This window comes from Volvox carteri, assembly GCF_000143455.1.
Source record: "Volvox carteri f. nagariensis unplaced genomic scaffold VOLCAscaffold_56, whole genome shotgun sequence".
NCBI classification, from domain to species: Eukaryota; Viridiplantae; Chlorophyta; class Chlorophyceae; order Chlamydomonadales; family Volvocaceae; genus Volvox; species Volvox carteri.
The window spans coordinates 338848-366281 of record NW_003307599.1 but is presented as its reverse complement, the minus strand read 5'-3'; the positions used below and the strand labels follow the sequence as shown (position 1 = coordinate 366281).

Below are 27434 nucleotides of genomic sequence, written 5' to 3'. Positions count from 1 at the left end.
GCCAGGAACCGGTCCCTCGGCATTGATTGTGTCATGCTGGGCAATCCTCCTCACTCTTCTCCTCACCGCAACAAACGAAATGGCGGATCATATAATAGCAGAACAACTAATTTCCGTACTCCGTACTCGATTCTGGAGCACCGTACTACTTCCGCGAACTCGCTGCTCTCTCCGCCAGCCCGGGTTCACAGCCGGGCTCTCCCCGGGTGTGCCGAAATGGGCCTTCCGGCGCTTCTTCCCTCCCCCAAGACCCGCCGCCGGACCTTTCCCCCCGGACCTTTCCCCCCGGACCCCCCATTCAGTACTGTCCGGTGTTGTAGAGCCAGCCCAGCACTGCGGAGGCCTCCGTCCGGCCGCATGCCTCCGCGAGTCGAAACAGCCGTACAGCCTCGGAGCGGTCGCCCATGCCCCACACGGACCTCCCGGCCACACCGTCGAACTCCAGATAGCCTGGGTGTGACAAAGGCACGCACATACATACATACGTACATACGTGCAAACACACGCGGTCGACTGGCTCTGGGTTGCGTGAAGCGAGAGTGTGCATGTCAAAGGAGGGATGATGTCCGTGTACGACATGTCCGGTACATCAGACGCGCGGTGGAGGCTAGCACTGGTCTTAGCCGTCAGGGTAATGTCCGTCTAAACAATTGCCAGCAGCTCAACCCCCCCAAGTGTTCTACTCCCTCCCCTCCCTTGTGGAACATGTGGAGCATTTGTCTCTTTGTCTCTTTGTACCGCAAGGGGTTTTTCGGACTGCCCTTTCGGCTGATGCCCTTTGGCTCCCTCAGTGCTCGTATGTATGTTTGTATGTACGCAAGTATGTAAGTATGAATGAATGAGTATGGGGGCCCCGTGATGACACCTTTGGAGGGGGGTGAATGAGGGCGGGGTCAAACACATGCACACATTCATACAAACATACATACATACACAAACAGTACTCCCCGTCCTCCATGCTCGCTGCCCCGTCGCTCCATTGAGGCGTTTTACCTAACACGATGGAGCTCCAGCCCAGCATGTGCAGCCGCGGCGCGTCCAGAGCTGACACCTGCATTACGCAGCGACCCGTGGGTCGGTCGGTGGAACACACTCCATCGTGCATTAACTAATTTCTTTTAATAACTTGTGAACTCCCACCACCCTACCGAGAACACGACGACCCCATAACGATCCGCGCCGGGCCCAAGGAAGAACCCAACCCCCAAGAATATCACAGACTTGCACCCACCATCGCCTTCAGCGCAGGGCCGATTCGAGCCCCCGGCAATCTACTTTGCGGCCTTGACAACCGATTCGTGCTGACATTCGTAACCGATGGCAAAGCAGCTGCAGCTTCTTCTGAGTAGGAAGCGGCAGCAGTAGCAGCCGCAGTAATAGCCCCCGCCGCCGCCGCACAGCCTCCTTGGTGTCCGTCCATGCAGATGGCAGAGAGGTGGTCGACGTTCATTATGGAGCGAACTGTGCGGCCCAGCCACAAGTGAGCGGCCTCAGGGTCAGGCTGCATACCTGGAAGCAAGACGGGTAGGAGCCGGCAATATATACCGCGGGAAGGAGGGGACACGGAACCACAGGAAACTCAACTAACAAGTTAATAAAACCATAATTAGTCAAGAATTAACATTATAAAAATAAAAAAGAAATCACCAAGATAAAAAGTAACATGATTAAATTTAAAAGAAAAAATCACCGATATATTAAGTGAATAAGTAAATAAGAGAAATTAATAGCAACCGCGATCAGACAGGACGGGATGCGACAATCCGTGACAGGACGCGACCAGGCGGTGCTGTTCGACATCATGATGCCGTACAGTACGGTACTTTAACAACGGGGTAATATTACGGGAGCTAGGTTGCGTGTGAAGAGCAGCACTAGCGATAAAGTAACGGACGAGCTGATGGTGAACCACTCACCGTGCGAGCCGTCGTACGCCGCCGTACCCAGTTTGAACATGGCCATCACATCACCCCACTGGGCCAACTTCCGCCACCAACGAAGCGCACCACGAGGGTCGTCGGAGGCCTAACGTGCAAGGCAAGACGAGGACAACACAAAACAAAACAACACAACACGTGGCACAGCAACACGGCACCATAACATGTTTATGCAAACGAGCATCAAACGACACAACAGAAGCACGTGGCAACCACATCGCCTCAGAGCCGCAGCCAAGACCTCTTACAAGTCAGGTTGGAAAGATCCAAGATCTCTTGGGATTCTGGATCTGGATTCATACGGCGTTTAACCCCGTCCCCGTCCCCGTCCCCGTCCCCACAGATCCCCCCCCGGGGCCCCTAGTACCCCCCGGCTAGCCGCCCTCCTTTCCCCCCTTTCAGTAGTTCACTCTTTCCTTCTTGTCGTACGTTTCGTATATTCTCCCTCCCGCTCCCTCTTCCGTTCCCCTCACCCCACCTCCAGCAGTTGTGCTAGCACCAGCTGAGCGCTGGGATTGGAGGCCTGGGCCGCCGCCAACAGCAGCCGCGGCAGCGGCGGCGTCCCGGGCGAAGTCCCCTCCCTTCGCAGCAGCAGTGGCAGTGGCGGCGGCGGCGGCGGCAGTGGAGAGCCGTCTGTCGTCACAGCCGCCGCCGCTGGCAAGGCCTGGGCGTGTTTTTCATGCCGCCATGAACTCTCTGCGCCGCTTCGCGCTTCCTGCTGTTGCTGTTGCTGCTGCTGTTGCTGCTGCTGTGTAATGGAGCCGTGGGATGGAAGCAGAAAGGCCCCCGCGGCGTGCTGCTTCGACATGGCAGTCGCCAGAACATCCTGCTCGTCCACTGGTGTACGACATGACAGCAGCCGCAACGCGCCGCTTCCGCCGCCGTCGCCGCGGGTCCTGGCAGCGGCGCTGGCGCCGCCGAACGAACCGCCCAAGGCCCTATGGCTACGGCCGGCGGCAGGGTGGCTACAGGACGAGGAAAGCTGATGGGACGAGAATCCTCCTCCTCCACTACTGGTACGGCCATTCGAACCACCATTCGAACGACCATTCAGGGCCGCCGATGGGCCGCCGGCCCCATCTGCTGTACTGGCTATGTTAGCGGGGATTGGCGGCATCTCTAGCGGAGCAGCTGTGGGCGCGTAGCGCCCTGCCGCAGCCGCGAGTGCAACCTTTGTGCCGCCGCCGCCGCCGGCGGCAGCGGCGGCGGCGGCGGTTCCTTCCGTCTCGGCAGTGGCAGTGGTGAAGGTACGGAACACCGATACGGTGCCCTGCGGCTGCTGCTGCGCTTGCCTTGTTGGGCTGTCAGGCTTAACGCGGCCGAAGGGGCAGGTGAGGTCGAGGGAGAATGCGATTCTGCGAAGGAGGGGTGTGTGGGCCAGCAGTGCGCCGCGCCAGCCTCGACACACCGCCGCCATGGCTTGGACCTGCAGGCCGGGCGGGGATTGTGCGCGCGCGTTGGGGGGTTTTAGATCAGCATCACCTATACCGCGGGGATTGTGCGCGCGCGTTGGGGGAATGGGGTAAAACACACCGTGGCCGGCTCAAAGTTAATCGGAGGAGAAAGAGGGGGAGTTGGGGAGTGGGGAGTGGGGAGGCACAGGAGGGTAACAAATAAAACACGGCCCGATGACGGGTGGCGGATTAGGGACATGACCGCGACGGCGAATAAGATCGCGACGCGTGAAGGAGGTCATCGTCATTCACCCGATACTCATAGCCGATCCACATTGACGACCTCTTTTGAAAAGGTTATCCATCCGCTGCGTAAAAATATTTCGTAATTTGATATTTAAAAATTTTGAATATAATTTAATAAAAGAGATATTAATAAAAAATATTTAGTTCATAAAATAATAATATTAAAATTTCAGCTCAAAACCCCAACAATGGGCTTTCCTCGCGGAGCGTCAGATGTGATCGCTGAGCTCTCCCCGCTTGACCCCACCTAGCACCCAGGCACCCAGGCACCTGGGATGCCTGCTGAGGCAGCTGCATGGCGATACACACCACCGCGTCGCAACCCAGCTCGCCCCAGGGCATCTCCACCTCCACCTCCACCTCCACCTCAGCAGACGTCGACGTGGACGTGTCCGCAGCTACGGAAACGGTGACCGGCACCCGGGGGGGGAAGGTGGTGGCTGCTGCTGCTGCCGCTGCCGCCGCCGCCGCTGCTGCTGCTGCTTTCACATTGTCCCGTTTGTCATTTCTGGCCCTCAGATCCAGAACCGCCCGGCTCGCACCCCCATGAAGGTGCGAGTGAGGGTCGTCATCTGCGTCATCCAGCTCCATCCAGGATTTCTCAGCAACCTCGTCCTCCGCTTTTCCCCCATCCTCCGCTTTTCCCCCATCCTCCTCTTCTCCCTCTGCCTTTGGCGGGCGCAACACTTTAACAGTGCCCTCTTCGAAACATCCTTCCACTTGGCACCGCTGCTGTAGCTGCCGTTGCTGCTGCTGCCGGTGCCTCTCCAACTGCTGCTGTAGCTGCTGCGGCTGCTGCCGGCCGCCTGCCCGGCTGTCACCAACCCCTTCCCACAGGGGGGTTTTGGAGCCAGCAAAAACTAACTCCCCGCGAGATGACGCCGATGCCGAAACAAAAGACTCGTCAGCTGTGACCGGTGTGACCCGTGGGTCCGTTACGCCCATGGGGTCCATTGTGACCCATGGGTCAAACGACGTGCGACCACTGGCACTTTGCGGCCACGGTGCTGAATGGAACTCGCCACTGCTGCGCGCGCTCTTGCACGGCGGCTCCTCCGTTTCCTTTCCATCTTCTTGCTCGCCCTCGGAAGGTCTCCGAAACCATCGAAGGTGGGGCGCACCGCCGCTCGCCGTTGCCGCGACCGTGGCGGCCGCCTCGGGGAAAACGCTGGTTTCGGGGCCACTGACACCTTCCAGCTCATGTGCCGTGGCTACACTTGTGCCGCTGCCTATCGCGGAGGGGGTTGTGGGGGCGTTGCCATTGGCAACGGCAGCGTTGCCGCTGTCAGTGACGTGAGTCGCTCCAATGGAGCAGCTGGTGTTGGCGTTGAGAGCATGACTCATCGAGGCCATGTTGGCGTTACGACTCCTCAAGATTGCCCGCATAGCCAGCTGCCGCTGCTGGGGACATGGATGTACCTGGTGCCATCGTTGCTGCGGCTGTAGCTGCTGCGGCTGTAGCTGCTGTGGTCCCTGCCCTATGTCCGAATCAGTTAGCGGGAGCTGCGGAGCAGCTGCTTGTGCTGGTGAGGGCAAAGCTTCGCCTGCTGGACCACCGGCTCCGGACGTGCCTCCGGATAGGTAGTCAAGCGGATGCGTGTAGGGGCTCTGAAGGGCAGCGAGATGACGACCATTACGGTTGGAGTCCTTCGGGCGGCGCGGCTGTGAGGGTGGAGGCGGCGAATGGGCGGATGTGGCTGCTGTTGCTGCTGCTGCTGCTGCTGATGATGATGATGATGCAGCGATGGTTGTGAAGGTGGGGCTGTTGGAGGAGCGCAGCAGGCTGTCGAGTAGTACGGCAGGTGAGGTGAAGGAGTTGGGGGTTGGGCTGAAGATCAGACAGGCATCGCCGTTGATGGCATGGCCAGCTAAAAAGCTGGCCTTGGCATTCACCTGCACCAGCGCGTATGTATGTATGTATGTATGTATGTATGTCACGAGACCAACGGACAACAAACAACGACGGTTATATAGTTTTAACTCGTACTTAGGGTTTAAATGGTGTTATTACAGTGCTAAAGGACCCCCGTCCTACTTGAGAGGGATATTATTCCTGATTGGTAATTTGTTGGGGCAGAAGAAGTTGTACTGGCGATGCAGATGCAGGCAACCGCGCTGGCAATCGCGTCCGTCATGAGCACTTAGTGGCGGAAGTGTTTGTGGTGCTTGTGATTGTGGTTGTGGCGGTATTACAGCGGGCTACCAAGCTACTACGCCTGAGAGCAAAGAAGCCGAGCACATGTGTTGTGGCGACGGAGAGGCTCAGTGGGGCTCTCACCACCTCCCCCCCCAAGGAGCAGCATGATGTCATGGAGGTCTTCTCGGTGCGCAGCGGAATATGGTCATCTGGGTTGATCATCTCTATGTCGCGTTGGGGTTGAGAATGTGATCTTCGGGGAGGGTGGCTGTTCGCTGTGCATGACGTTCGTGTATTGCGACCATGCAAGCCTTGGCCTTAGGCCTTACACAGGCTTGGCCTAGGCTTGGGCTTAGACATATACCCTTAGCATAATGGTGCTACGTACATTGGAGCTGAGCTTGTGGGTGTAGAGGAGCTTGACAGAGGGATGGGAGCGAAGAGCAAGCTCATAGACGGGGCCCTGAGGATGGGGCCGGACCATGGGTGCGCATGTCCAAGGCGTTACTAGCAACAAGGTCAGTGCTCAGAGAAACATGAGCAAGATAGGACAGGGGAAATGCAACAGCAAAGGTAGCCCCATTGCTGCTGTTTGCTGATAAGCACAAAATCGAAGGGTCGCTTACTGTGGGAAGAGCATCTGCACCCGAAGTCCCAGGCGGAAGCGCGGCTACGTCCCCACATTCCGTCAGCATCCACACAAAACGCGGTAAGGTCATTTGGGATGCCTGGCTACTGCGCAGTACAGAGCTTCATCACTAAGGTCCCTAGCGTGATCTAGTGCTGGACGAAGACACGTTACTTGAGAAACCGCGCATGCGCATTCTTGGCTAAATCTTTCGCCCTGCAACAAAAAATTGCACCTGTGGCAGTTGCCATACGACATCCTAACTTCCTTGTTGAACGAGACCAGCACATAACTTGTTTCTTCTCCACCCTGTTGGTGCCGTCACCTAGACTTATAGCATGTGAACATACTACGTGTAAGCATGGGTGAACTTGCAGACAGGCCGTCGTCGTGGCTGAATTTTGTCTCTTACGGTGGCCTCGCCTCGCTGGGCATCAGCGCTGTTCTCTTTCAGGTCCGTAATACCAATACTTGCTGGTCACAGGGAACAATATCAGCTGTTGCCTCCTAACCGCGCACCAGCATAACCGTCTTGGACGGACGGAATTGTCTTTGGGTCCGCCACGCACGAATTTTCCCAACTAGCGTGTATAGGACGTTGCTGTTCACAAAAGACTATAGCTGTCAGTATCGTCACAAATCTCCGGGCATCCTTAACGGCCTCATCATATGACATCTGAACGTCCAACGCCAGCTCAGCGCATCTTCCCTACGATTTCACCCCACCCGCTATTCTCCTCACAGCTTGCCAAGCTCCAGGATGGTCGCGTGTTTGAGCTCGACCGGGCGCAGGCGTTGGAGACCCTGGCGAGTAAGTCCGCCTGTGCAGACCCAGACACCAACAGCCCTTTTCACCTTTCCCTCCACTACTTCCATCACGTTCCCCAAAGCGCACTTAACTTAAAACAAAAAGCGGGCTATTACACAAAAAGAAGGAAATTGGAAGAGCGGCACAGGAAAACTCGTCAATTATCTTTCACTCCCTCTTTCCCCCCGCCCCACCTCAGGCATCTGTCGCCCAGATCACATACTGCCCCTACTGGTTGCCGTACGGGGCCGGATCACATGTCGGGAGCCGGCCGTGTGCCAGCTCAGCGGTGTGCCGGCAGTCATGCGGGAGGTAGGTCGGGGATTAGCTACGTGGTTGGGTTTTGGGGCCGCGTGGGGCACCTTACCCACACCGCACGCTTACCCATGGGAGGGAGAAAAAGGGGGCTCGGTGCGCGGGGGGGCACAGAGGTGCAAGGGAGTTATACCTACTTCATTCAATATCTTGATCCAAGCTCGTATGTATTTTAATTCAAAAAGCCCTTAGAAATGGGGTCACCTCATCTTCAGAACTCTCCCCGCCTCCTCCTCTTCCTCGACCCGACCTGAGCTCGCCCTAGTCCGGGCCGCCACGCCAACCCCCCACTACACCCCGGACTCATTTGCCGTGTCGGCCGGGAAGAAACGTGCCTCCTTCAAAACCCTTTCCCACCCCTTTTCTCTCATCCCCCGCCCCCAAACGCCAGTGGTTCGTCTTACGGGGCCCCCTCCCCCCTAACGCTCCCCGCTCCGCTCCGCGCCCTTTCCCCGCTTCCCCCTCCACCCCCAGTTAGTGGAGGAGGAGGTGTATTTCAAGGAGCAACACACTGGTCGTACATCGCAGGAGTGTTTTGAAATCCGAAGGGAACAGGAACAGCGGGAGGCGTTCCTGGTGAGGTGGGGTTTGCGGGCGAAGCGGGCTGAGGGGGGGTAGAGGAGAGGGAGGGGGGGTAGAGGAGAGGGATCAACATGCTACCCTTATTCCACCGCCATCATCCAACCACCACCAACCGCCAACCACCAACCACCTTGTCACCTACAGGAGGACCGCACTGGCAGCATCCGACTTGAGAACTTGCAACACGCGTCCGGGCTGCCAGGGGTGATGGAGGTGAAGCAGGAGTTCAGACATGCAGACCTGTTGCAGGGGACGTTGCTGCAGGCGGTGCTCAGCAAGGCGCTGTGAGTGCTGGGGCAGTGCCGCCGCTGCTGCTGCTGCTGCTGTGTGTGTGTGTGCATGTTGGGGGGGGGAAGGGGGGAGGGCAGGCATGTGTCGATGTGTGTTTGGGGGGGGGGGGAAATATGAAGGGGCCGCAACGGAAGAGCTCCACTCTCTAAGCACCCCTCAGCACACACATCCCCCGCAAATCAAAACCGCTTACTGGTCAGTTCTGCTTCTTTTTCCTTGGCAGCAGCTTCACTCGTTCGTGGTTCGTCTTTTTCCCCCCAACTGCCTTTCGACATCCCATGCCTTTTTGTAAGACACGAGCCGGACCGAGCCGACACACCCACTAACCATGGGGGGGGGGGCCCCCACATACATACACATACACACACACGCACAGGAAGAGCATGGTAAAGCACGGGGTGAGGGTAACGGAGCGCTACCTTCCAGTGGACACTGCCGTGACGGTGGTGGGAGAGCTCGTGGCGGATTGCATGGGCAGCACCGCCGCTGCCGCGGCAGGGTGTCGTACACGCCCCGCCGCTGGCGGCAGCGGCAACCCACTACTGGCGTCTTCGTCACAACAGCAGCCGTCGGACGTCAGCGGCAGCGGCGTCGAGGCAGCGGCGGCCGCTGACGTTGCCCGTACGGCGACCGGCGGCGGCGGCGGCACCGGGAGTTTATCAGCAGCGGCGACGGCGGTGGCGGCGGCGGCAGGTGCGGAGCTGCTTGGGCAGGCGGCGCTGCAGGCGTTGCCGTACACACTGCGCATGCCGGGCCGGGGCCCGTTCCACGTGACGACGCTGACGCTGCCGCAGCTGAGGGCTTCTCTGGAGCGGACGTCGGGGGTCATCCGGGTGAGAGACCAAAGACGACCCATGGGTCATGAAAAAAAGGCGTAATAAAAAAAGCTGCTATCCTTTAAAAGGAGTATATGTTTTACGAGGACCTTGCCCAGCTTAGGGTTTTTCAGCGTGTGATGTAATATAAATCTGATGATAAGGGAAGTTGATTTTTCGGTTTGAGGCCCCAAGCCCGACCCCAACCCTAGGTGTGAAGGTCCGGGCCCCGGGTCCACTGGCACTACCACGCCGCTGCCACCCAGAGGTGGGGGACGGGGCGGCAGTCCGCTCTGGTCAAGAGTGATCTTGTTAAGAGTGATCGAGATGCGGTGCAGTGCGGTGTGTGTTTGGGTTGGGTTCGGGTTGGATGTCAGCTCCCAGGCAGCCGCTATCCGCTATCCCTACCTGCCATGCGGTATATGGTGTGTATATATGCGCCCTGGGAGGCCCACACAGCAGCAGCTTCACCCACCTCTTTTGAGGAAGTGAATTGTCCGAGCTCCATCGCACCCTTCTCTTTAAGCCCTACGTTTCCCGATAACTTGGGTTCCTGAATGCTTGCCTGTCCGCCTGTATGTCCGTCTACCTACCTGTCTGTCTGTCTGTCTGTCTGTCTGTCTGTCTGTCTGTCTATATCTCTTTGCCTGTATATGCATGTCCGATGTAGGGCCGGCCAATCCTTTCCTATTATTTGATATTGTTGTTGCTCGGCTGCTTGACTGCTGGGGCAATTGATCTCGGCTACTGCGATACCCCCCCACACACACACACGCGCACACAGGCCTTTGCCTGGGGCTTCGGTCTGCTGGGGGCGGCTCTGTTCGTCCGCAAAGCGGCCCAAGCCTACCACCGGCTCCAAGCCTACCGCCGCTACAAGCGCTACGCCGCTTTGGCCGAGGCCGCGAGGCGTACGGCCGCCGCTGGTGGCGGTGCCGCCGCAGGCATGGGCACTTCCGCCGCCACGGGCGCCACCGCCGGCGACGACGACGGTGACGGCGTCCGTAGCCCCGGCACGTGCGTCGTGTGTCTGGACCGGGACAGCGATGTGGTTTATGCGGCATGCGGTCACATGTGTGTGTGTAACCTGTGCAGCGCCGCCTTGCACCGTTGCCCCATTTGCAGAGTGACGAGTCGAACTATCCGGGTGTTTCGTCCGTAGGCATGTATGCATGTACGTAGGTATGTATGTAGGTACGTCAGTAGGTAGGTACTGTCTTTATTGTATTTTCCGGGTGTCTCTGCAACGGTATGTAATGTAACAGTAACAGGTTATGGTGAATGGTGTTACATACATGCATACATACCAGGGGGTGAATGTAATGGTTCTGATGGTTCCGGAGTGCACTTACGTAGATGGTGGAGGTAATGCTGGCCCTCCCACTGCCCGCATAACACACACACACACCGGGGGGGGGGAGACTCTCCAAAATGTGGAGAGGAGCCCAAATTCTATTTTGTTACACGTGTATGTTGCTGTTGCCCTTGTATTGGTGCCGCTGCTATAGCAGTGTGTGTCGGTGCCGACAGCTCCGAAACCGGTGGTACCTAGCGTTGGGGCTGATTCATCATCATGACGTCGTCAAATTGTTCTACTGCTGCTACTACTGCTACTGCTGCTGCTGCTGCTGCTGTTGCTACAACAGTAATGAAACTGCTGTTCGTGGATTGGTGAATTGCTAAGTGGTTCGGCACGTCAGTGCCAGTAGGTGCGGCTGGCTGGCTGGTAGCCGTTTTAAATAGCTTCCCCTCTGGGTAGCAGTAGTAACAGTGGCAGTAGCTGGGGTAGTGGTATTATTGTGGTAATGGTAGTGGTAGGAGCGACTCCGAATGTAGGCAGTGTCAGTGGGGCCCAACACTTTGGTGTGAGTGGATGTTTTTGAGGTGTCACGAATGCCCCCGGCCCGGCGTGGGGGGAAAGCGGGGGGGGGAGTCATTGGTCATTACTAAAGAACAAACCAAGGGAGTGAAGGGATGGGAGATGGTGCTGATCATTGGTACTGCGCACCTGAAGGAGGAGAGTGTGTGTGTAAGTGTACACGTGCAAGAGCGATAATTGAGACGTGTCCTGCACAGTGATGTCGGTGATACGATGATGCTTTCGATGGTATTAACAACAAACCCCACGGCCTCTTCTTGAGGGGGTTCGCCCTCGTATAAAGCTGTGGCAGCATTTCGCCGCCAGGTGTGATCAGGTGGATGAGCGGTTGTCGGCTCATGGGCTGCGAGTGATTGGCGAGGAGAGAGCTGTGTCGCACACATCGCGCGCTGACATTGGCCCCTAGATATGCTGAGCTGGTTGCCAGATGTGTCCCAGCTGCGGCCAGAAGTTCTTTTCCTTACGTTGTTTCCTTACGTTATGCTGCACCGCTTCCCTTGGGCTGCTTCCCTCGGAGGACCTTTTTTGGACGGAGCGAGTGTCTTGCAGGTGTCGAAGTGCCAGCTCGGTCCTCCTTTCGTGAAGATTGCGGAAACGGCGTTTGTGTTGTTGTTGGTGGTGGTGGTGTTGGTGGTGGTAGTTGTGGTGTTGGTGGTGTGCGGGGGTTGTATTTTGCCATGTATTTGTTGTCAGTGGGAACCTGGGAGAGCAGCCAAAGACATAACCGGTCCCAAAAAGCGCCCCTACACAACAGTGTGTCTGTCTATCTATCTGTCTGTCTGTGTGCATTCACGATACCGTACGTGCGCGGACGCAAGAATATACATGCACGCACGGATTAACTTCTACATCTTAACAACCCTCTGCGGTCAATTATCAGCAACTGGCAACGGCCAACTGACCACAAAGCCAACGGCCAACAGTCAGCAACCGAATGGCTGTGTGCGGTCCTCATTCGACTGCACAGCAAATTGCTGTCAGCAATGCTGTGTTGTTGTTGGAGACGCGCTACACTCGAACCGTGGTGGATAAGATCTTTCCGTCATCCCACCGATATCGCACGAGACGTTGAACCCTACAGTGATGGGATGTGATAACTCAGAGCAACCGAAACAGCTGCCACAGCCGCTAAATAGTTGCTGCAAAAGTAGCAAAAGCAGTAGTAGCGTTTCCTACGTACGTCAGCCGCGTGCCCCATTCCTCTCTCTCCGCAACCATTAAATGCATACATACATATGTGCGCGCGTGCATACGCATGTATGGGTATGTGTGGGGTGCTACTATTTTTTACACTAGGGTTAGGCACTACTGGTAACGCGCGACCATTGCCCCCGGGAGATCCCAGGATTGAGACCTGTCAGGGTCGAAATTCTTTCCGATGGTGGAAGGTATTGTGCCCCTAGTTGATGGACGGTGGTGACCTGGGATAAAGTTAACCTGCGAGCCGACCAGGAATGGAGTTGGGCCGCTGTCGATCCTGCAGATTCCGTTGGATGCTGGTGGTGGGTGCGGAGCCTGAGCGATCCACTGAGAAATTGACTAGGGTAACTGGCAGTGTTTTTTTAAGTAATATATATTCCTTATAAGGAATAAAGAGGCCATTTTGGCCTTTGGAAAACGGAATGAATTGAGGCCGATCCGTACATTTTCATTCCTCCAGCCAAAAACGTCGATTGCTGCCAGATTGCTCCGTAGTGTGCAGAACTTAGTATTATCGATCATAGAATAGATATGAGGGGCCGTAAGAAGGTCAAACCCGTGAGTCAACGCGGCATAGCAGCATGTATGACCGGTCCTCACATAGCCAAACACGCAAAAGGCAACGACTCGAACGTCGAACAAACACCAAAACAGCAAGATAAGCCTGAAAATGTTCCTGATAAAGGCGTTTGGGACGGCGGTGCTGTTGTCGGTAATTCATCGGCAATGGTGTTGCTGCCAGCGGCGACCGATGACACGGGCGCCATTACCCCTGCCTTCCATGGCGGGTGTGATCAGCCTACGCGCAAGCTGTCACCCAATCAGCTCGACAACAACGACAGTGAATGCGGCGAGGCCGGTGATCCATTTCAGGCGCAGTGTCAGAGCTATCTATGCATGTGCATGAAGAGTGCGCACATGAACGAAAACGCGCCAACTCAGTGCGTGCCTCTTGGTCTATGAGGGGAGTTGTAACTTATCGGGGGGGGTCTGGGGGCCGCCCCACACTTAAGGAATAAATTACGACGAACCTAGCAACTTTGTTACTTAGGTCGGAATAAATTGAGACCCGCCCTAAATGAAAAAAAATCACTGGTGACTGGATGAGGGTGCCCCGAAATACCGGGGAAGGCAGGGTTTCGCAGGGTAGCTGCCACGGGCGAAGATATACCCCCCTGTTTCACACATCATACATGTAACATGTACAGCTGCTTCTTTATCCCTTTTCCCTCTTCCGATAACAGCTAGTGCTAGTGCTACTAATAGAATTCTTTCGATATTTCGATGTTTCCTCAATGCTGAAGTCCCCGGCTGATGCTCTTTTGCCAGGCGGCTCCAACGACAGCCAACTGCCACCGCTGCTGCAGCTGCCACCGCCACCGCCACCGCCGTCAGGTTTAACCGCGGCAATGGCCACGGTGACGATGACGTTAGCAGTAGCGCGGCGCAATACGGCCCCGTGGCCTGGTAATTTCATGTACTTCACAACAAGTGATCTCGGTTTTCCGTTTTCTGTTTTGCAATGTCGTACAAGGCCGTGAGACAAGGCCCTGGAAATGAGGCTGGCTACCTTTTTGCGGTAGTGTGCTGATGCCTTTCTTGAGCGGTGTGCGCGGATCTAGATCTGGATCTGGATCTGAATTCGGATCTGGATTACCACCTAATCAGGCAAGCAACGGCAAGCATTGACGGTGGCGATGCTGCCATCATCTTCCAGGTAGTTGGCTGCCCCGCCGCCACCGCCGATGCTGCCCCGCCGCCACCACCGCCTTCGTAAAGTCCGTGTAAGGGCTGGTTGGGGGATGCTGTGAATGCGCAGATGCGTGGTGCAGCGGCTATGTATGTAACCATGGCCCCGAAACCACTATGATATTATCATGTAGCGGCAGCTGCTACTGCCGCCGCCGCCGCCGTTGTTGTTGTTGCGGCAGCTGATGGCTCATGCGGCGGGGAGGAGGTCATGGCAACGGCACCGCTGCCTTCAGCAGGCGCCTCTGCGGCCTTGCCGCTAGCCGCTCCCCAGCCGCTTCACCCCTTCCAGCTTCCACTCCCACTCCGGGTCCGGATAGCATCAGCTGTGACACTGAGCTGTGCATCGGCTTTAGAATCCAAGAAGGAAGTTGTAGTAGCGCTGCCGCTGCCGGCGCCTTAGACAGTGCCGCCCCCGATGGTCATGGTGCACATGATGGAGTCGCCAATGGCCCTGGTGCCGCCAGTACTGTACAGCTGTGGATTCAATGAGTGCCTGCCGTGATTGCTATTATCCCCAGTACCTGTCATGTCTCCCAAACCACCAGTAAATTGATGTAGGGTTTTAGGGTTTTAAGGTAGGCAGAGCGCTGCGTAGATGGCGGTGTTGAAGGGGCGTGCTTGGACGCTCTCGTATGTTCAGGTTTTATGGGTTTTAACAACTTAAAACGGTTTTAGTTCGTCCACGTTTGCAGGAGCCATCACATGTGGTGATGTAAGTAGCGTTTCATCAAACTTAAATAATTTATTTTCCTTCCTTCCAATCCTGCCCCCAAAACCCTTAAGAAACTCTAAAACCGTAAAACCCTAGGAAACGGAACCCTAGAACTACAACAATAATTTACAAGTTCGAATTTCATACATTCATTCGTGATCAGTGATAGACAGCAATCGCAGCAGGCAAGATACGGATACATGTGTGTCATGACAGACGTGTTGGAAGACTGTGTATCGCCATACATCATATCACTTGGCTGTGTCAGCGACCACATGGTGGGACAAGGGCTGTGTCGGCTTCCTTGAAGCCAGGAAAAGGTGTTGATGTGACTTCAATGGAGGCAGCCAAAGTCGTTTTTGCTAATAAGATTTTTGTTGGCTACAGGCGAGATACCTTGCAATAGAGAATGCAATATATTACCAATAACGTGTTTCAGCCGGCCGAGATATTATGTTTGGTCCATTACACACACACACACATGGCCACACGGACATGAGCAATCCTACAGGGCACGGCCCCCTGGGCGCTTCACGCTGGGGCCCCGCCTCATAAAAAACCTTTCCCCCTCTTCCATCCCACAGGTTAGCACATCCATGTCCAGGGCAAGGTCAACATGCAATCACACTACCAATCCACTCCAATCCAGGAGGTCAGCACCAGCCTGTGCCACCTGCCCACACAGTACAAAATTGCAATAACTTCACACTCACTTACCCAACACTCTACTCGTACAACATCAAAAACACTTAGCTGGCCCAGGGTGTCCCCCTTCCTGAAAGCATTACACCCACTGCAGATCTGCAAGCACCTTGCAGCCAGCAGCCCCAACAGCAGTCCAGCACATGCAATCAACACATATGCAGTCCCCTAAAATTACACATAAACAATACTGGAGCAGGGATGGGGAACAGGGGGAATGTTTTTCCACAACCAAGCAAAGCTGCAGCATGCAAGACTGCTTATGCATTAACATGCCAGTGGTGTGCAACGACTAGGGACCACAGACACTAAAGCCAATGCGACAAACAGGTCATATGAAGTGAAGTTGATGGCCCATCGCCTGGCAGAAATCTTCACCAGCCACTCAAGAGATGCTAAGGCGTGTATTCAGCTGTACACATATTCAGCCATACATGTATTCAGCTGTATTCAGCCATACACGTATTTAGAGTACAAACCTACTCTGCTCATGCTACTGCTCATATCTGTAGCCATTTCCTTGTACAACTCAGGGCACTTACAGATACAAGCCCATCTGTGCCTATACCTACACAACCTGCAATTCCAGCAAATGAGCAAATGCCAGCCTTGTCCAGTCTCCAGATACACACCAGCCCAACAGTGAGCATGAATCCTGATGTCTGGAGAGCCCAGTACGGCATCATGCCCCAGTGACCTCACCAAGCAAAGCCAGCAACTAGTTCCAAAGCCTCTGACAACCACAACCTAGTACCCACGTCCACAACAGCCACCTTGCCACCACCAGCGGATGCAGCTGACACTGCTACAGCAGCAACACCATCTCCGCCATCTGGGGGCAGCAGATGAGATGCTCGAGATATGGGGCTTCAGAAGGATGGCTATGCAGGGATTCAACTGTGGCAGATGGCTGCACCTCGGGATCGAGATGCCAGTTGGGGACCTACTCAAGGCAGACGGCACAACATGGCCACCTCTGCCAGCAGTCGGAAAGTTGTTGCTGCTGCTACTGCTGGAGATTCCCAGGGCTACTGGGTTCAGAACCAGGAGCAAAGCCCACTAGCGGGATCTCGATGGCAAACTGCTCCATCTGAACGGAGTCTTCAGCCTCCCCCTTAAAGTGTTGCTTCCTGAACCGCTCGAACAGGTCAGGCGGCACTGCAAAGTACATCTCATGCTTGAGCCGCTTCAGGTCCCTGGACAGTTTCTGCATGGAGGCTTGCAGCCCCGACATGACAACTGGGTGCTTAGCAGAGACAGTCACCTGGATAAGGAGCAGTTGCTTTGCCTTGCCATTCTTGTCAGGCAAAATAAGAAAGCTGTCTACACCAGCAAAGTTCCTTGCCACCGGCACCAGGAGCCCAGACCCTGTTGTTGCAAGCTTCACGTGTTTGAGGTCGCTGTCCTGCACATCCTTCAGCTCCATTTTCGGCACTGTCAGATCAAACCGCTGCTCAGGGTCAGAAAGGCTGCGCACACGAAACAAGCCGCCACTGCACAATAAGTCATGTGCTAGCCCCTGGAACATCACACCTCTAAGTGAAGCCAAATCCGGTCTGCCAGCAGACCACTTGATGAAATCAGCTAACTTAGCAGTACCCTGCCGATGCAGCTGCTGCATCACACGCTGGCCGATTTCCTTGGAGCCAAAGACAAGGCGTTTCCTGCTGCATTTCTCCTCATCCACCTGCATGTCATTGCGACAAACCAGGACATGTCAAAGGCTTGTCAGATGGTGTGCAGAACCAATGCTGTTGCCACACACTCCGTGCACAGCCCTGCTTTTATCAATGGTGTTGATTTTCAGTGGCTTTCCCATGGGTTTTCCCCTGTGGGCCTTTAGATATGCATATCTACCTCATATTGCCTGCCCAATGCAAAGTCACCAGTTGCAACACACAGGACATCTGCTGATGGTCGAGTTGAGAAGACCTCACACTGACCTTAACGTGGATCAGTTTGTGACTGACTTCCAGTGCAGCTTCAATGTTGCCTACGGATTTCCACAAGAGACCCATATTAACGACTGCCACCGCTGCATCAAGCTTCTGCTGCTGGTTGGGGTCGTCTGCACACTGCAGGACGTAGCGTGGGATGCCGCCCCACCGAGCATACAGCCGTGACAGTGTCTCATCATTGACTGAATTGAACACGGTGGCACGTGCCGCCTTCAGCTCCTGTTCGGACCAGGGCCCCATCCACAGCTCCGTGCCGGCTCGCTTGGCATAATCCTACAGAACACATCATTAGCATGCAGATGATAAGAACATGCTAAAAATACAGCACACTGCTCATGCTGCCATAGCCAATGGACCCCGGATATGTTGCAACAAGTCCAGCACTACTGATATGTTGCGGCAAGTCCAAACACTACATGGGGCAAAACAGTGCTAGATAAATCATTTCAAATGTGCAACAAGCCGGGATGTAAGGGGGGGTGGCTCAGCAGTCCCAGGGCAGACAGTACCACAGGAGTAATACACGACTTGACACTGCATAACCACATGTAAATATTATCCATGCTGAATGTTAATATATACTACTACTTACACAACGAATATTAATATAATACTACTACTTACACAAAGAATGTTAACATATAATATTACTTACACAACGAATCCCACAAAGAACATACATGGTTGCTGTACATGCCCAGCTCGATTTGCTGGTGGACATGTATGGAAGCAACATGCATGCCTCATCCTCTACCTCCCCGAGACATCCTCATCACGCCTCCAGATGTGCAGGTTATGGCAATATCGGACACAAGTTGATGTCTGGTACAGTGGACCTTGCAACAACCCATCACATGCCAAGCTACCGCAAACCCTACACTATTTAAATGTACTCACGTTGTAGTTTGAGTTGCGAGGAGATGATGCCATGACTGTGATTGCCACCTTGGACGGAGGCTCCACCGCATCACACAAGAACCTGGTCAGCAAACACATAAAAAAACACATAATAAACACATAATTTTTGGTCTGGTCTGGTGGCACCTTTGTGTATATGAAGGTTCCGGGTTCGATTCCTGGTCAGACCCCCAACATTCTTCAGGAGGTCGAGGTTTACTAACGCTGCTGAGGTGTGGAGATGAGGTCTAGTTGATGGACTGAGTTTTGCATGCTGAGATGGTGGTGATGGCTGATCTGTCTCTACTAATGTCAGGTGACTGGATGAGGAGGGGTCTAGTTGACAGGACCCAAACAGCCGTCGGTTGTACTATGTAATCAACTTTCAATATATATAGTCCATGGCCTCCCGGCTTTGATGGACCCCCCCCCTCGTGCGGCACTTGTAACTTGTAACTTGTAACATAAAAGATGAGGTCACACCATGATTGCCATAATTGACAGAAAATAGATTGGCATGCAATACTTTGCACAACATACCATGTACTCGGATCCCTTAGCTCTTTTCGAAAAGCTGCAGTGGAGGTTGCCTCAAACACACCGTTGGGTGTAAACAGCAGCACGGAGTCCAGCACAGACTTGCTACACCACACGACGGTTTTGCCCTGGCATGCCAGCCGATAAAGCAAGTAGTCCAGGAAGGTGCTCTTGCCAATACCTGCATTCAACAACAAATGGTACCCTTCTTGAAGCCTCAATGTTGAAACAGCTGCGTTTGTAAATACCCCAGACAAGGAGCTTGCCCCTTCCAAAGCCAAGGCATATTCCAAGCTTCACCATCACCCATTTCCTGGAACAGTTTAGCTCCCGAGCTCAAACCCAACACTTGCCTGGTGTGCCAAGAATGAGGACTCGGCGGGAGCGGCGATCAGGCTTCTTCTCACATGCAAAGATTTTATTGTACAGGGTGCGGTAGCATGGACGAACAAACAAAGCTGAAGATTCGTCAGGATCTGGAAACGCAGTGCCTTCTGCAAGCCTCAGGGTCTCGAATCCATCCCTGGACCTGGAAACCTTTGCATCCGGTAGCTTCTTCCAAAACTCCTCCACCAAGGGTTCCGCGCGACCTGCAGGACACACAGCAGGTTTGGGTGTACTACTTATGAAGCAACCATACCCAATTGTGCAACCTACTCCCTCCGTTTCCAAGGCGTCCACTAGGCGGCCCATGATGCTAATTGACATGTAGCTGTAGAGGCCAGCCGATGATACGCTTTAAGGACCGTTGAAAGTACCAGCACCGTTTGCGGTGCAAGCAACTTAACCTTATGTGCACAAAAGCCCAGTTTCAACATGTGCATGTAAAGCTATTGGTGATCCTGAGTCTTCCTTCGAGTGCAGTCAAGAGTGTAGTCAAGAGGCACAACACTGCCAAGGCTGTTAGCGCTTCGCTACCTATTGTTAGGAAATGAGGACACAAAGCATTTAGCTCCAAGAAGTAAGGTAAAAACGAGGTCCGACTCACCAAAGCTGGCAGCCGGTGGTGGGACAGCAGTTGCCGCAGCTGCACATCAAGGAAAAAGAGGGTGAAATACGCAGGTAGATCATTAGTTGCGAAATAGCAGGGGTGCGCTAATTGTAATGGAACACACAGCTTATCGACGGTTCAGAAGACCATCCATGATAAGCAGTGTAGCAATTTCACCCCGGGTCTGCGAGCTTCTGCGGTTGATGATGCAACAAGATCTCACCTAGCAGTTTCTCCTCAAGGTCCTTCCGGCGGGCATTCAATTCTGCGAGGGCCTGGATAATCCGACTGTACTCGCCCTTAAGGACTTTGTCCTTGGGGTTCTTGAGGAGCTCCTTTACCACTTTCCCCAGCTTTGCATTATCATCACCAACCTCGCCATTTAGGCGCTGCAGCTGCTCCTTGATCGCTTTCATGGCTGCTGAGGAAGGACAATATTTTCCTAGCTTAACTTTAGCAGATGTATCGTAATTGAGAGACTTCTGCAGTTATTTGTTAGGTAGTGGGTTGCTGTTTGTATTGTTCTGGAGTGATTCATGGGCATGCCGATAGAGGAACGCCACAGGCCTCACGGGGTCGCAATCTCGGAATTTGACCTTATAAATTCCCAAGGAATTCCGGGCCAAATCCCATTGGGATTTGAGAATTTGACCCCCAAAGCAATAAGCAATATAATGGTCATGCAAAGAATACTTCGGGCTTGGCATTTGAGGATTTGAACCCCCCAAAACAATTATCATCATGCAACATGGCCAAGCAAAGAATTCCACGCGCAGCCGTTACAATATATTGCGTATGTTCGAGCGGCATGTTATGCTCGTGCCAGTCAGTCCCCGCTCTGCATGCCCTCAAACCTTTTAGTTAGAATAGAAACCAATCCAATAGCAGCCTTTTGTACTTCCCGCTTGATGCCTTCACACGACAGATAAGACTGCAAAGCAGCTCAAATCGGCGAACTCGAATGCGGTGGGGAAGCTCCAACAGCACGCCGAGCTTGGTAGTGGCGTGAAGATCCTGTCCAAGGCGTGCACTGAGGCTCTGGAGCGCCAGGCGTGCGCTGCCTTCGTCGGTGCAGACGGGGGAGAGGGCGGGGCGGCGAATAGTGGCTATTTTCGGGGCACGCAGAACATGCGCTTTGTCACGCTGGACGGAATGGCGCACCTGGTTTCCAGGAACTGCAAAGTGGTGGCGGGGCGGGGAGTCGATTGGGTTTACAAGACGATTGCGTGGATAGGGTCAGTCCCTGCACTCAAGAAAGGGGACTGGACACACTCTCAGTGGCAGCGGGTGGTCCCACCATTGCAGGGTGCTGTGGTACTATATGGAGGTGGCGACAGGGAGGTTGGGGATGTGTGAGTGGCGAGAGTATGCTCACTCGACACGAGTAGTCGCATCTGTACATAAATGCTACCACTGTAACTTGCTGTGTGAGTTGAAGACATGATGCATTCCCAAACCTCCTGCAAGCCCCTCAACTAGAAGTCCGGAGAAGTCCGAGGTGTATACAGAGTCAATGAAAAACCGGTATTATGTCCCCATAGTCAGCCTTGTCTGTCCAAGTCAACTGTTCATGTTGTCGCCTTTGAACTCTCACACATACACCAGGCGCCGGTTCAGTGCGTCTACACATGCACTGTTCCGGTGGTGTAGCGCCAGGCGCATACAGGCCATGAAGTTGAGTTGATGGAACATTGGAACGCAATTACTACACACGACACACTCTCTGGCCATGGCCAAGTACTTGGCTCCGAGACCCGGGCCCCGAGTGGACCACAGGATGCTCCCCCTGAGGGTAAGTCGGGGTAAGGGCAAGGGGAGTACAGCATAGTTTTAGGGTTGTACGGCATTCATGTTCTGTCGGCAAAGTTTACATTTTTTGTGTTTGTCATCCAGAGTATTACATGAGATCGTACAGTGTGTGCTGCTGTGTCATATTTTGCCATGCGTGATGCCGTACACCGCCGCACCCACTTCGATGCCTTGTTATGTCGATGAGGGGCGGGCGAGCGGCAGCAGCTGCAGCTTGTAGCGCGGTCGGTTCCATGGCTGGCTGGTCCTCTTTGTCCACCTTCTTTCCTTGTTTGGGACCTACTGCTTTTCCTCCATTTTTCCTAATGCTGTCCTCTGTCATGGTGTCTTCAATTCCTTTCTTTGCCGGTTTTCGTCCTCCTGTCCTCCTTCCCAACCTCGCGCCAGCTGAATGCTTCCCCCGCTCCCAAACACTTCCTGCGGGCATCCATGCATTCTCCTCTCCCCTCCAGAATCCCCCGCACAGCCCGTCCTAACCACCAACCAACTAATTACAGCCAACTACCCTTTGTGCTGCAGGCTCAGTCGTGATTTCCACCTCCTGCCGTGGCCTCCACCTGCGCCGCCGCTCCTTACCATAAGCTGCATTGTATTCGACCCATGGCGGCTACAATGGCCCCGGATTACTTTGTGGTTGAGTGGGAGGCGCAATCCCTCGTAGCATCATGCCCCCTCAGTTGTTCGTGATGATCGTGTCATGACATCCTCGGCGGCAGCTGGAGCCATGTTGCTGTTTCTGTGCCTGTGGCATTGCCTGTGTTTCGGCCGGTGCAAATGCGACAGCAGGTAAGCAAGCCTGGGAAGCTGAGGTCTGAGATTTGAGGATGATGGACACGAGTGTGCACTTTGCCAAGAATGCCGCTGCCGCCAAGGAAGCTGCCGTACCGGTGGCAGCGACGGCGGTGCCACCTGTGGTGAGGAAGGATACTGCCAAGATCAGCAATGTGGCGGCCGGGACTGGTACGGTCGACGTGGAGTCAGTAGAGGCGGTTGTGTGCCTGAGGCCGCTGGCAGCGAGGTGTGTTCCATCTGCCTGTGCGAGTTTGAGGACAGTGACCGCATCAAATGTTTGCCAGCACATGGCTTGCATCAACCAGTTGTTGAAATGTGATATCGGGTACCTATCCACACTGCAAGGATAATGTGTGTGTGTGTGTTAATGTATTGCATGGCCTCCGGAATTTGTACAGCCCGTTGCCACCAAGGGGAGGGAGCTACAGCAAGGCCGCTGCGGTGAGGATGACGCCCCCGCCGCCACTTGAGCGGTGACGGAGGTTGGCGGCAAAGGCCAGGGCTGCATGGTGCACGGTGCTGCCAGGACTGGCAGCCGTGGTGGTGGAGTCGCCCCACATGCCGGCATTGCCAGCGGGGCACAGATCTAGATTTGGAGATGGTCATGCCAATGCCACACGGTTCTGGGTTGGTGCAGGTGTGGTGGCGGCAGGGGTGATGCTGCACTGTTACCTGTTACCTGGATGTGATATCACCTGTCCGAACTGCAAGGATAGTGTATTGCATGCACTCCGGAATTTACACAGACGTTGGCACCATGCCTCCGGCCTGAAATGGGCAAATTGTTCATTCCTGGCCTTCTCCGACATTTCTGTGTTAGGAATTCCCCCCCTCGCTTCATTGGCAGCATGGGCACATGCAGTAGATGTATCCCGGCTGTGATCTGAAGTACGGCACAACTGTACGATGACATGCCGTATATGGCATTGATGCACTGGTGTTGTTGGGTTTGGGGAGAGACTTGCGCGGGAAGTGCAGTAGTGGCGGGAGGGGGTTGCAGGGGAGGGGGAGAAAATGGTGATAATGATTCCTGCTGTCGGCGACGTTTATCGATCCGCAGCTGGTGCTGCGGGCAGCAGCCTGGTGCTTGGCCTCAAGTGCTTGCTTTCGATGACAGCTCCCCGGGGTGCATGGACTTACATCCGTTGTTGCCTCATAGGGCAACGCAGCTGGGACCTAATTCACTGACCCATGTACCTTCTGTGTATTCTCTTCTCTAATTGTCCTCATTCTAGACGCGATTGAAATTCCCCTAGGATTTTATATTGTTCACCTCGGGGCGAAGGTGAACGACTTCATTGCCTTTTTCGTTGCTCGACTACATTAGCCTGCTTGCGTTTCTATTGCTTGCATCATAGCTCTACACGCAGCAGTTGTGCTGTGCGCTGCCTGGGGTAGCAGTGCTCCCGATATGAGGTTTTCATGTGGTCTTGTACGGCAGGAAAGCAGGGGCAAACAGAGAAGGAAAAGAAGGTTGAAGTGGTTTCCGACAAGACGTCGAGGGGAAAGCGGGATGTGTGAAGTTGAAGGAAAGGGGAAGGGTTTGCTTGCTTTTGCATCTGCAGTCGAGGCTGTGGTGTGGAAAAGGAAGGCTCTAAAGCCGCCTGAAGGGGCAGCTGTAGGCGCACTAGATGGTAATTCTGCTTGGCAATGGTGGGGGGGGCAGGAGGGTGTGCCGTCTTGTTGTCTGTGTGCATGTGTGTATGTGTGTGAGGGTTCCGAGTGAAGCTGAAACAGGGGGAGCTGCGAGCGGTGTGCTCATGGTGTGTTGAGTGGTGGTTTTAATGCACAAGACATCGACGAATAGACACCTTACCCAGGTTGCAATGCCATACAGTACGACACAGTACGGGTGGTGTGACATCACTGAGGGTGGGTTGGCTGTTTCGCGTTGTTTTTGTTCAGCGAAACACAATCTGGCCCCTGTTGTTGTGGGGGTAACCTGCATGAGAGGTCACCTGAGGGTTTTGCACCATCACGGAGGTCGCAGTTTTGCTCCATCGTCCAACAAGAATAATAGCGCGCACAATAAACCGATGACGGAAATAAAAGTCGGCACGTAGTCGGCATTAGATACTTCTTTTCTCGTCGCGACATTTGTTCTCTGTGCACTTAAGGGCAATTTGCTCTGTACGGCTGTGTGTACGACAACGTACCCCCCGACGTGAGGAGCAGTGCTGCCAGCTTGAGACTCGGACAACAACACGGCATGAAGAGAATGCGGCCTAACACAGCCCCCGCACTATCATGCAACGATTTCCTGTGTCTCGATTTGAGGGGGAGTCAGAGCCAGTGCAGCTTAAAATACTTCATTCCTTTGTTCCTTTCCATTCCGTTAGCTTCTAACCGGAAACGTCCAACAAGTCTTTCGTTTTAACCGTTTAAACCGTTTATCCAACGTCCAACACGTCATGGTAAAACATGTGTGAGGTACGGCAAGCGTCAGAGTAGCCAATATCTGTGTGTTGCGGGAGGGTGGAGACCCGCGGTGTTCAACGGATGTATGAATGTGTACAAGTACCCGGACCTCCCACTTCAATTCAGCAATGACCACCACTCAGATCTCATGCCATCACAAGCTCTCATCAAACCGCCGCCAATACCCCTCACATCTGCACAGGGGGTGGAATGGGTGGGGGGTGGGAGTATCTCACTGCAAGTCCCTTAACCGTGCTTCTTGCGCAGCGCCTACCTTAGTAACGGCGACCACCACACGACTAGTAGCGGCAAGGGGTAAAACCGCCATCCGTCTACCTCCGTAGTGTAGCTCTCGATCGATGGGTGTGCGTGTGGGTCAGCAAATCTTTCATTTTTTCTTAGCGGGAAACATCTTCAGAACATTTCTCTCGAAGCATTAAAGACGACATAAAACTAGTCATTTACGCAAATTTTCACTGTCTCTCGTTCCACAACCTCCATCACGAAAGCAGGTGAGGTCAACGAACCCGATGCGAAACGTCGACGAACGGTCAATACCTAATACACGGTAAAAGAAATCGCCCTCCACGCGATGCGAAAGGAAAAGCACATCAAAAATTGGAGCAACAAAAAGATGGAAGGGCCCCTCCCCTTCCTTCGCCTCCCCCCCCACACCTTTCTCCCCTTCTTTCCTTCCCCTCTCTCTCCTCCCCCCCACACACATCACTAGAAGGCTTGGGGGTGTCCCAACTCTCGCACATCTTCTTGTTCATCTTCTTCTTACTCCGCCGCCGCCACCGTGCCACGGCCCACATAAGGCCCACATGTCCCGCGAAAGTGGTGGTTCGCAGCTTCTTGCCTCACAGAGTCCGCCACCACCACCACCACCACCACCACCACCACCACCACCACCACCACCACCACCACCACCGCCACCACCACCACCACCACCACCACCAGGCGCTGCATCCCCCCCCCTGCCCACCGAGGCACTGGGGCGCAGAGCCGTCAGCGGCATCGCTTCCAGTGCCGCTGCTGGCCAGGAACGTGGCTGGCAAAAGATAGACAGACAGATAGATAGACAGATAGATAGATACAGATAGATAGATAGATAGATACAGATAGATAGATAGATAGATAGAGCCAAGTCCCACAAATGTGGACGTATGTAGCGACACCACCACCACCACAACCACCGCCACCACCACCGCCCCAGCAGTACGTCATCTTCCAATCTGCGCATGCGGACTGAAGGAAAAGGCATGTACGGCATGTACGGCGGGCAAGCACGCAGGAAACATGTATTTCTCCTTTTTTTAAGGGAGATTCGCACGCCGGTGTGTCTGCCTGTCTGTCTGTCTGTCCCGTGTGAGTGTGCGTGCGTGTGTGTCAGTGTACAGCAACCGAAATTCCGTTGGCAGTAGCCTCCACCGTCCCCTTCCCCCAACATGCACATGTGCACACACATACATACACACACATACACACACACGCCCACCGTAACTGAATCCCACCGCCACCATTCAAACACAGAATGCAGAACACACGCATGCATGCACATACATACATATATACATACATACATACGCACGAACAAAAACGGCGGTATTCACAGGCGGGCGGGTACTACGACACCACGCATGGACCAGACACGAGACAGCACGAGACAGCACGGGATGCACGGGAGCAAAGCCGCACGTATCCATGATCGTCTCGGCGCCACCAACGGCCCAAGCAACGGCATCAGCGCGAATCAGCAGCGCGTGTTTTCTTCTTTTGTTTGTTCTCAAAGCAAAGCAAAGCAACGCAAAAAAGCGACTGGACTGGACATTCTTAAACCAGCATGAAAAGCTGATTACCGAAGGACGGCGAACTTACCGGACCCAACCAAAAAGTCCAGACACAGCTTCCTCGCGCCGTCACCGCCGTAGACAGCCCAACCACCCAAACAACGAACTAAACGCCAACCGCTGGCAACTGCCAACCGCTCCTATTCCTCCTCTTTTGCGTCTTGAGACCGAGTGTCAGGCAGCGGAGACACAACGACAACAGACCCCGGGGGAAACATCCCAACAAACGCCGATGCCGAGATGCCTTTCGGAGCCAGGCGGCGCCTAAAGTAGGCGCAATACCATCCCTAGCCAGCACCGAGTTTCCTCCACGGCTGCTGCAAGTGACGATGCGAGTACGTTGCCGACGCCGCCGGGCCCCCCGCCCCGGGGTCCTCAGACTGTGCCGCCGCCGCCGACCACGCCGCCGGCGATGGATATCTCTGCGGCTGGGGGCTGTTGAAATTCGCCTGAGCACCCGGCCCCGTAAATAAGCTCCGGCGAGCCTCGGGCGTATTCGCACGACCCCACCCGGCGCCGGGGCCGCCGCCGGCGCCAACGGTGGCGGCGCAGCCGCCGGCGTACGTCCCTGCCGTACGCTTCAAATGGACCTTGTACGGCATCAAGGCCTCCGACAACGCCGACATGCCGCCAGGGGCCGCCTTGGCCGCCGCTGCTGCTGCTGCTGCCGCTGTGGCTGCTGCTGCTGCCGTTGATGATGATGATGGCAGCGGTGCCGCCGGCG

General features: G+C 54.7%; 5 protein-coding genes across 5 annotated transcripts; 2 read left to right on the top strand and 3 right to left on the bottom strand.

Annotated features, from left to right (window-relative positions):
- Positions 1 to 298: 298 nt before the first annotated feature.
- Positions 299 to 5996, bottom strand: VOLCADRAFT_119243 (uncharacterized protein; the record flags this gene model as incomplete). Its single annotated transcript, XM_002955910.1, has 8 exons — positions 299 to 450; positions 994 to 1051; positions 1232 to 1509; positions 1917 to 2025; positions 2416 to 3363; positions 3908 to 4035; positions 4180 to 5299; positions 5916 to 5996. The coding sequence occupies 8 exons, from the start codon at positions 5994 to 5996 to the stop codon at positions 299 to 301; spliced, it is 2874 nt and encodes a 957-aa protein (XP_002955956.1).
- A 767-nt stretch (positions 5997 to 6763) lies between these two features.
- Positions 6764 to 10375, top strand: VOLCADRAFT_96908 (uncharacterized protein; the record flags this gene model as incomplete). The annotated part of the gene is made up of 8 exons (XM_002955963.1): positions 6764 to 6856; positions 7147 to 7213; positions 7410 to 7522; positions 8000 to 8101; positions 8252 to 8391; positions 8775 to 9231; positions 9998 to 10230; positions 10339 to 10375. 8 exons carry the CDS (start codon positions 6764 to 6766, stop codon positions 10373 to 10375), a joined length of 1242 nt encoding a protein of 413 aa, XP_002956009.1.
- Positions 10376 to 15002: 4627 nt separating this feature from the next.
- Positions 15003 to 20257, bottom strand: VOLCADRAFT_96906 (uncharacterized protein; the record flags this gene model as incomplete). Its single annotated transcript, XM_002955909.1, has 9 exons — positions 15003 to 15015; positions 16161 to 16290; positions 16503 to 17145; positions 17402 to 17689; positions 18314 to 18395; positions 18854 to 19031; positions 19258 to 19440; positions 19839 to 19877; positions 20065 to 20257. The coding sequence occupies 9 exons, from the start codon at positions 20255 to 20257 to the stop codon at positions 15003 to 15005; spliced, it is 1749 nt and encodes a 582-aa protein (XP_002955955.1).
- Positions 20258 to 20667: 410 nt separating this feature from the next.
- VOLCADRAFT_107010 (uncharacterized protein) lies at positions 20668 to 21972 on the bottom strand (the record flags this gene model as incomplete). Its single annotated transcript, XM_002955908.1, has 4 exons — positions 20668 to 20902; positions 21003 to 21016; positions 21562 to 21627; positions 21809 to 21972. 4 exons carry the CDS (start codon positions 21970 to 21972, stop codon positions 20703 to 20705), a joined length of 444 nt encoding a protein of 147 aa, XP_002955954.1. The 3' UTR covers positions 20668 to 20702.
- Positions 21973 to 22347: 375 nt separating this feature from the next.
- Positions 22348 to 23630, top strand: VOLCADRAFT_96904 (uncharacterized protein; the record flags this gene model as incomplete). The annotated part of the gene is made up of 3 exons (XM_002955962.1): positions 22348 to 22436; positions 22925 to 23079; positions 23503 to 23630. 3 exons carry the CDS (start codon positions 22348 to 22350, stop codon positions 23628 to 23630), a joined length of 372 nt encoding a protein of 123 aa, XP_002956008.1.
- Positions 23631 to 27434: the final 3804 nt, after the last annotated feature.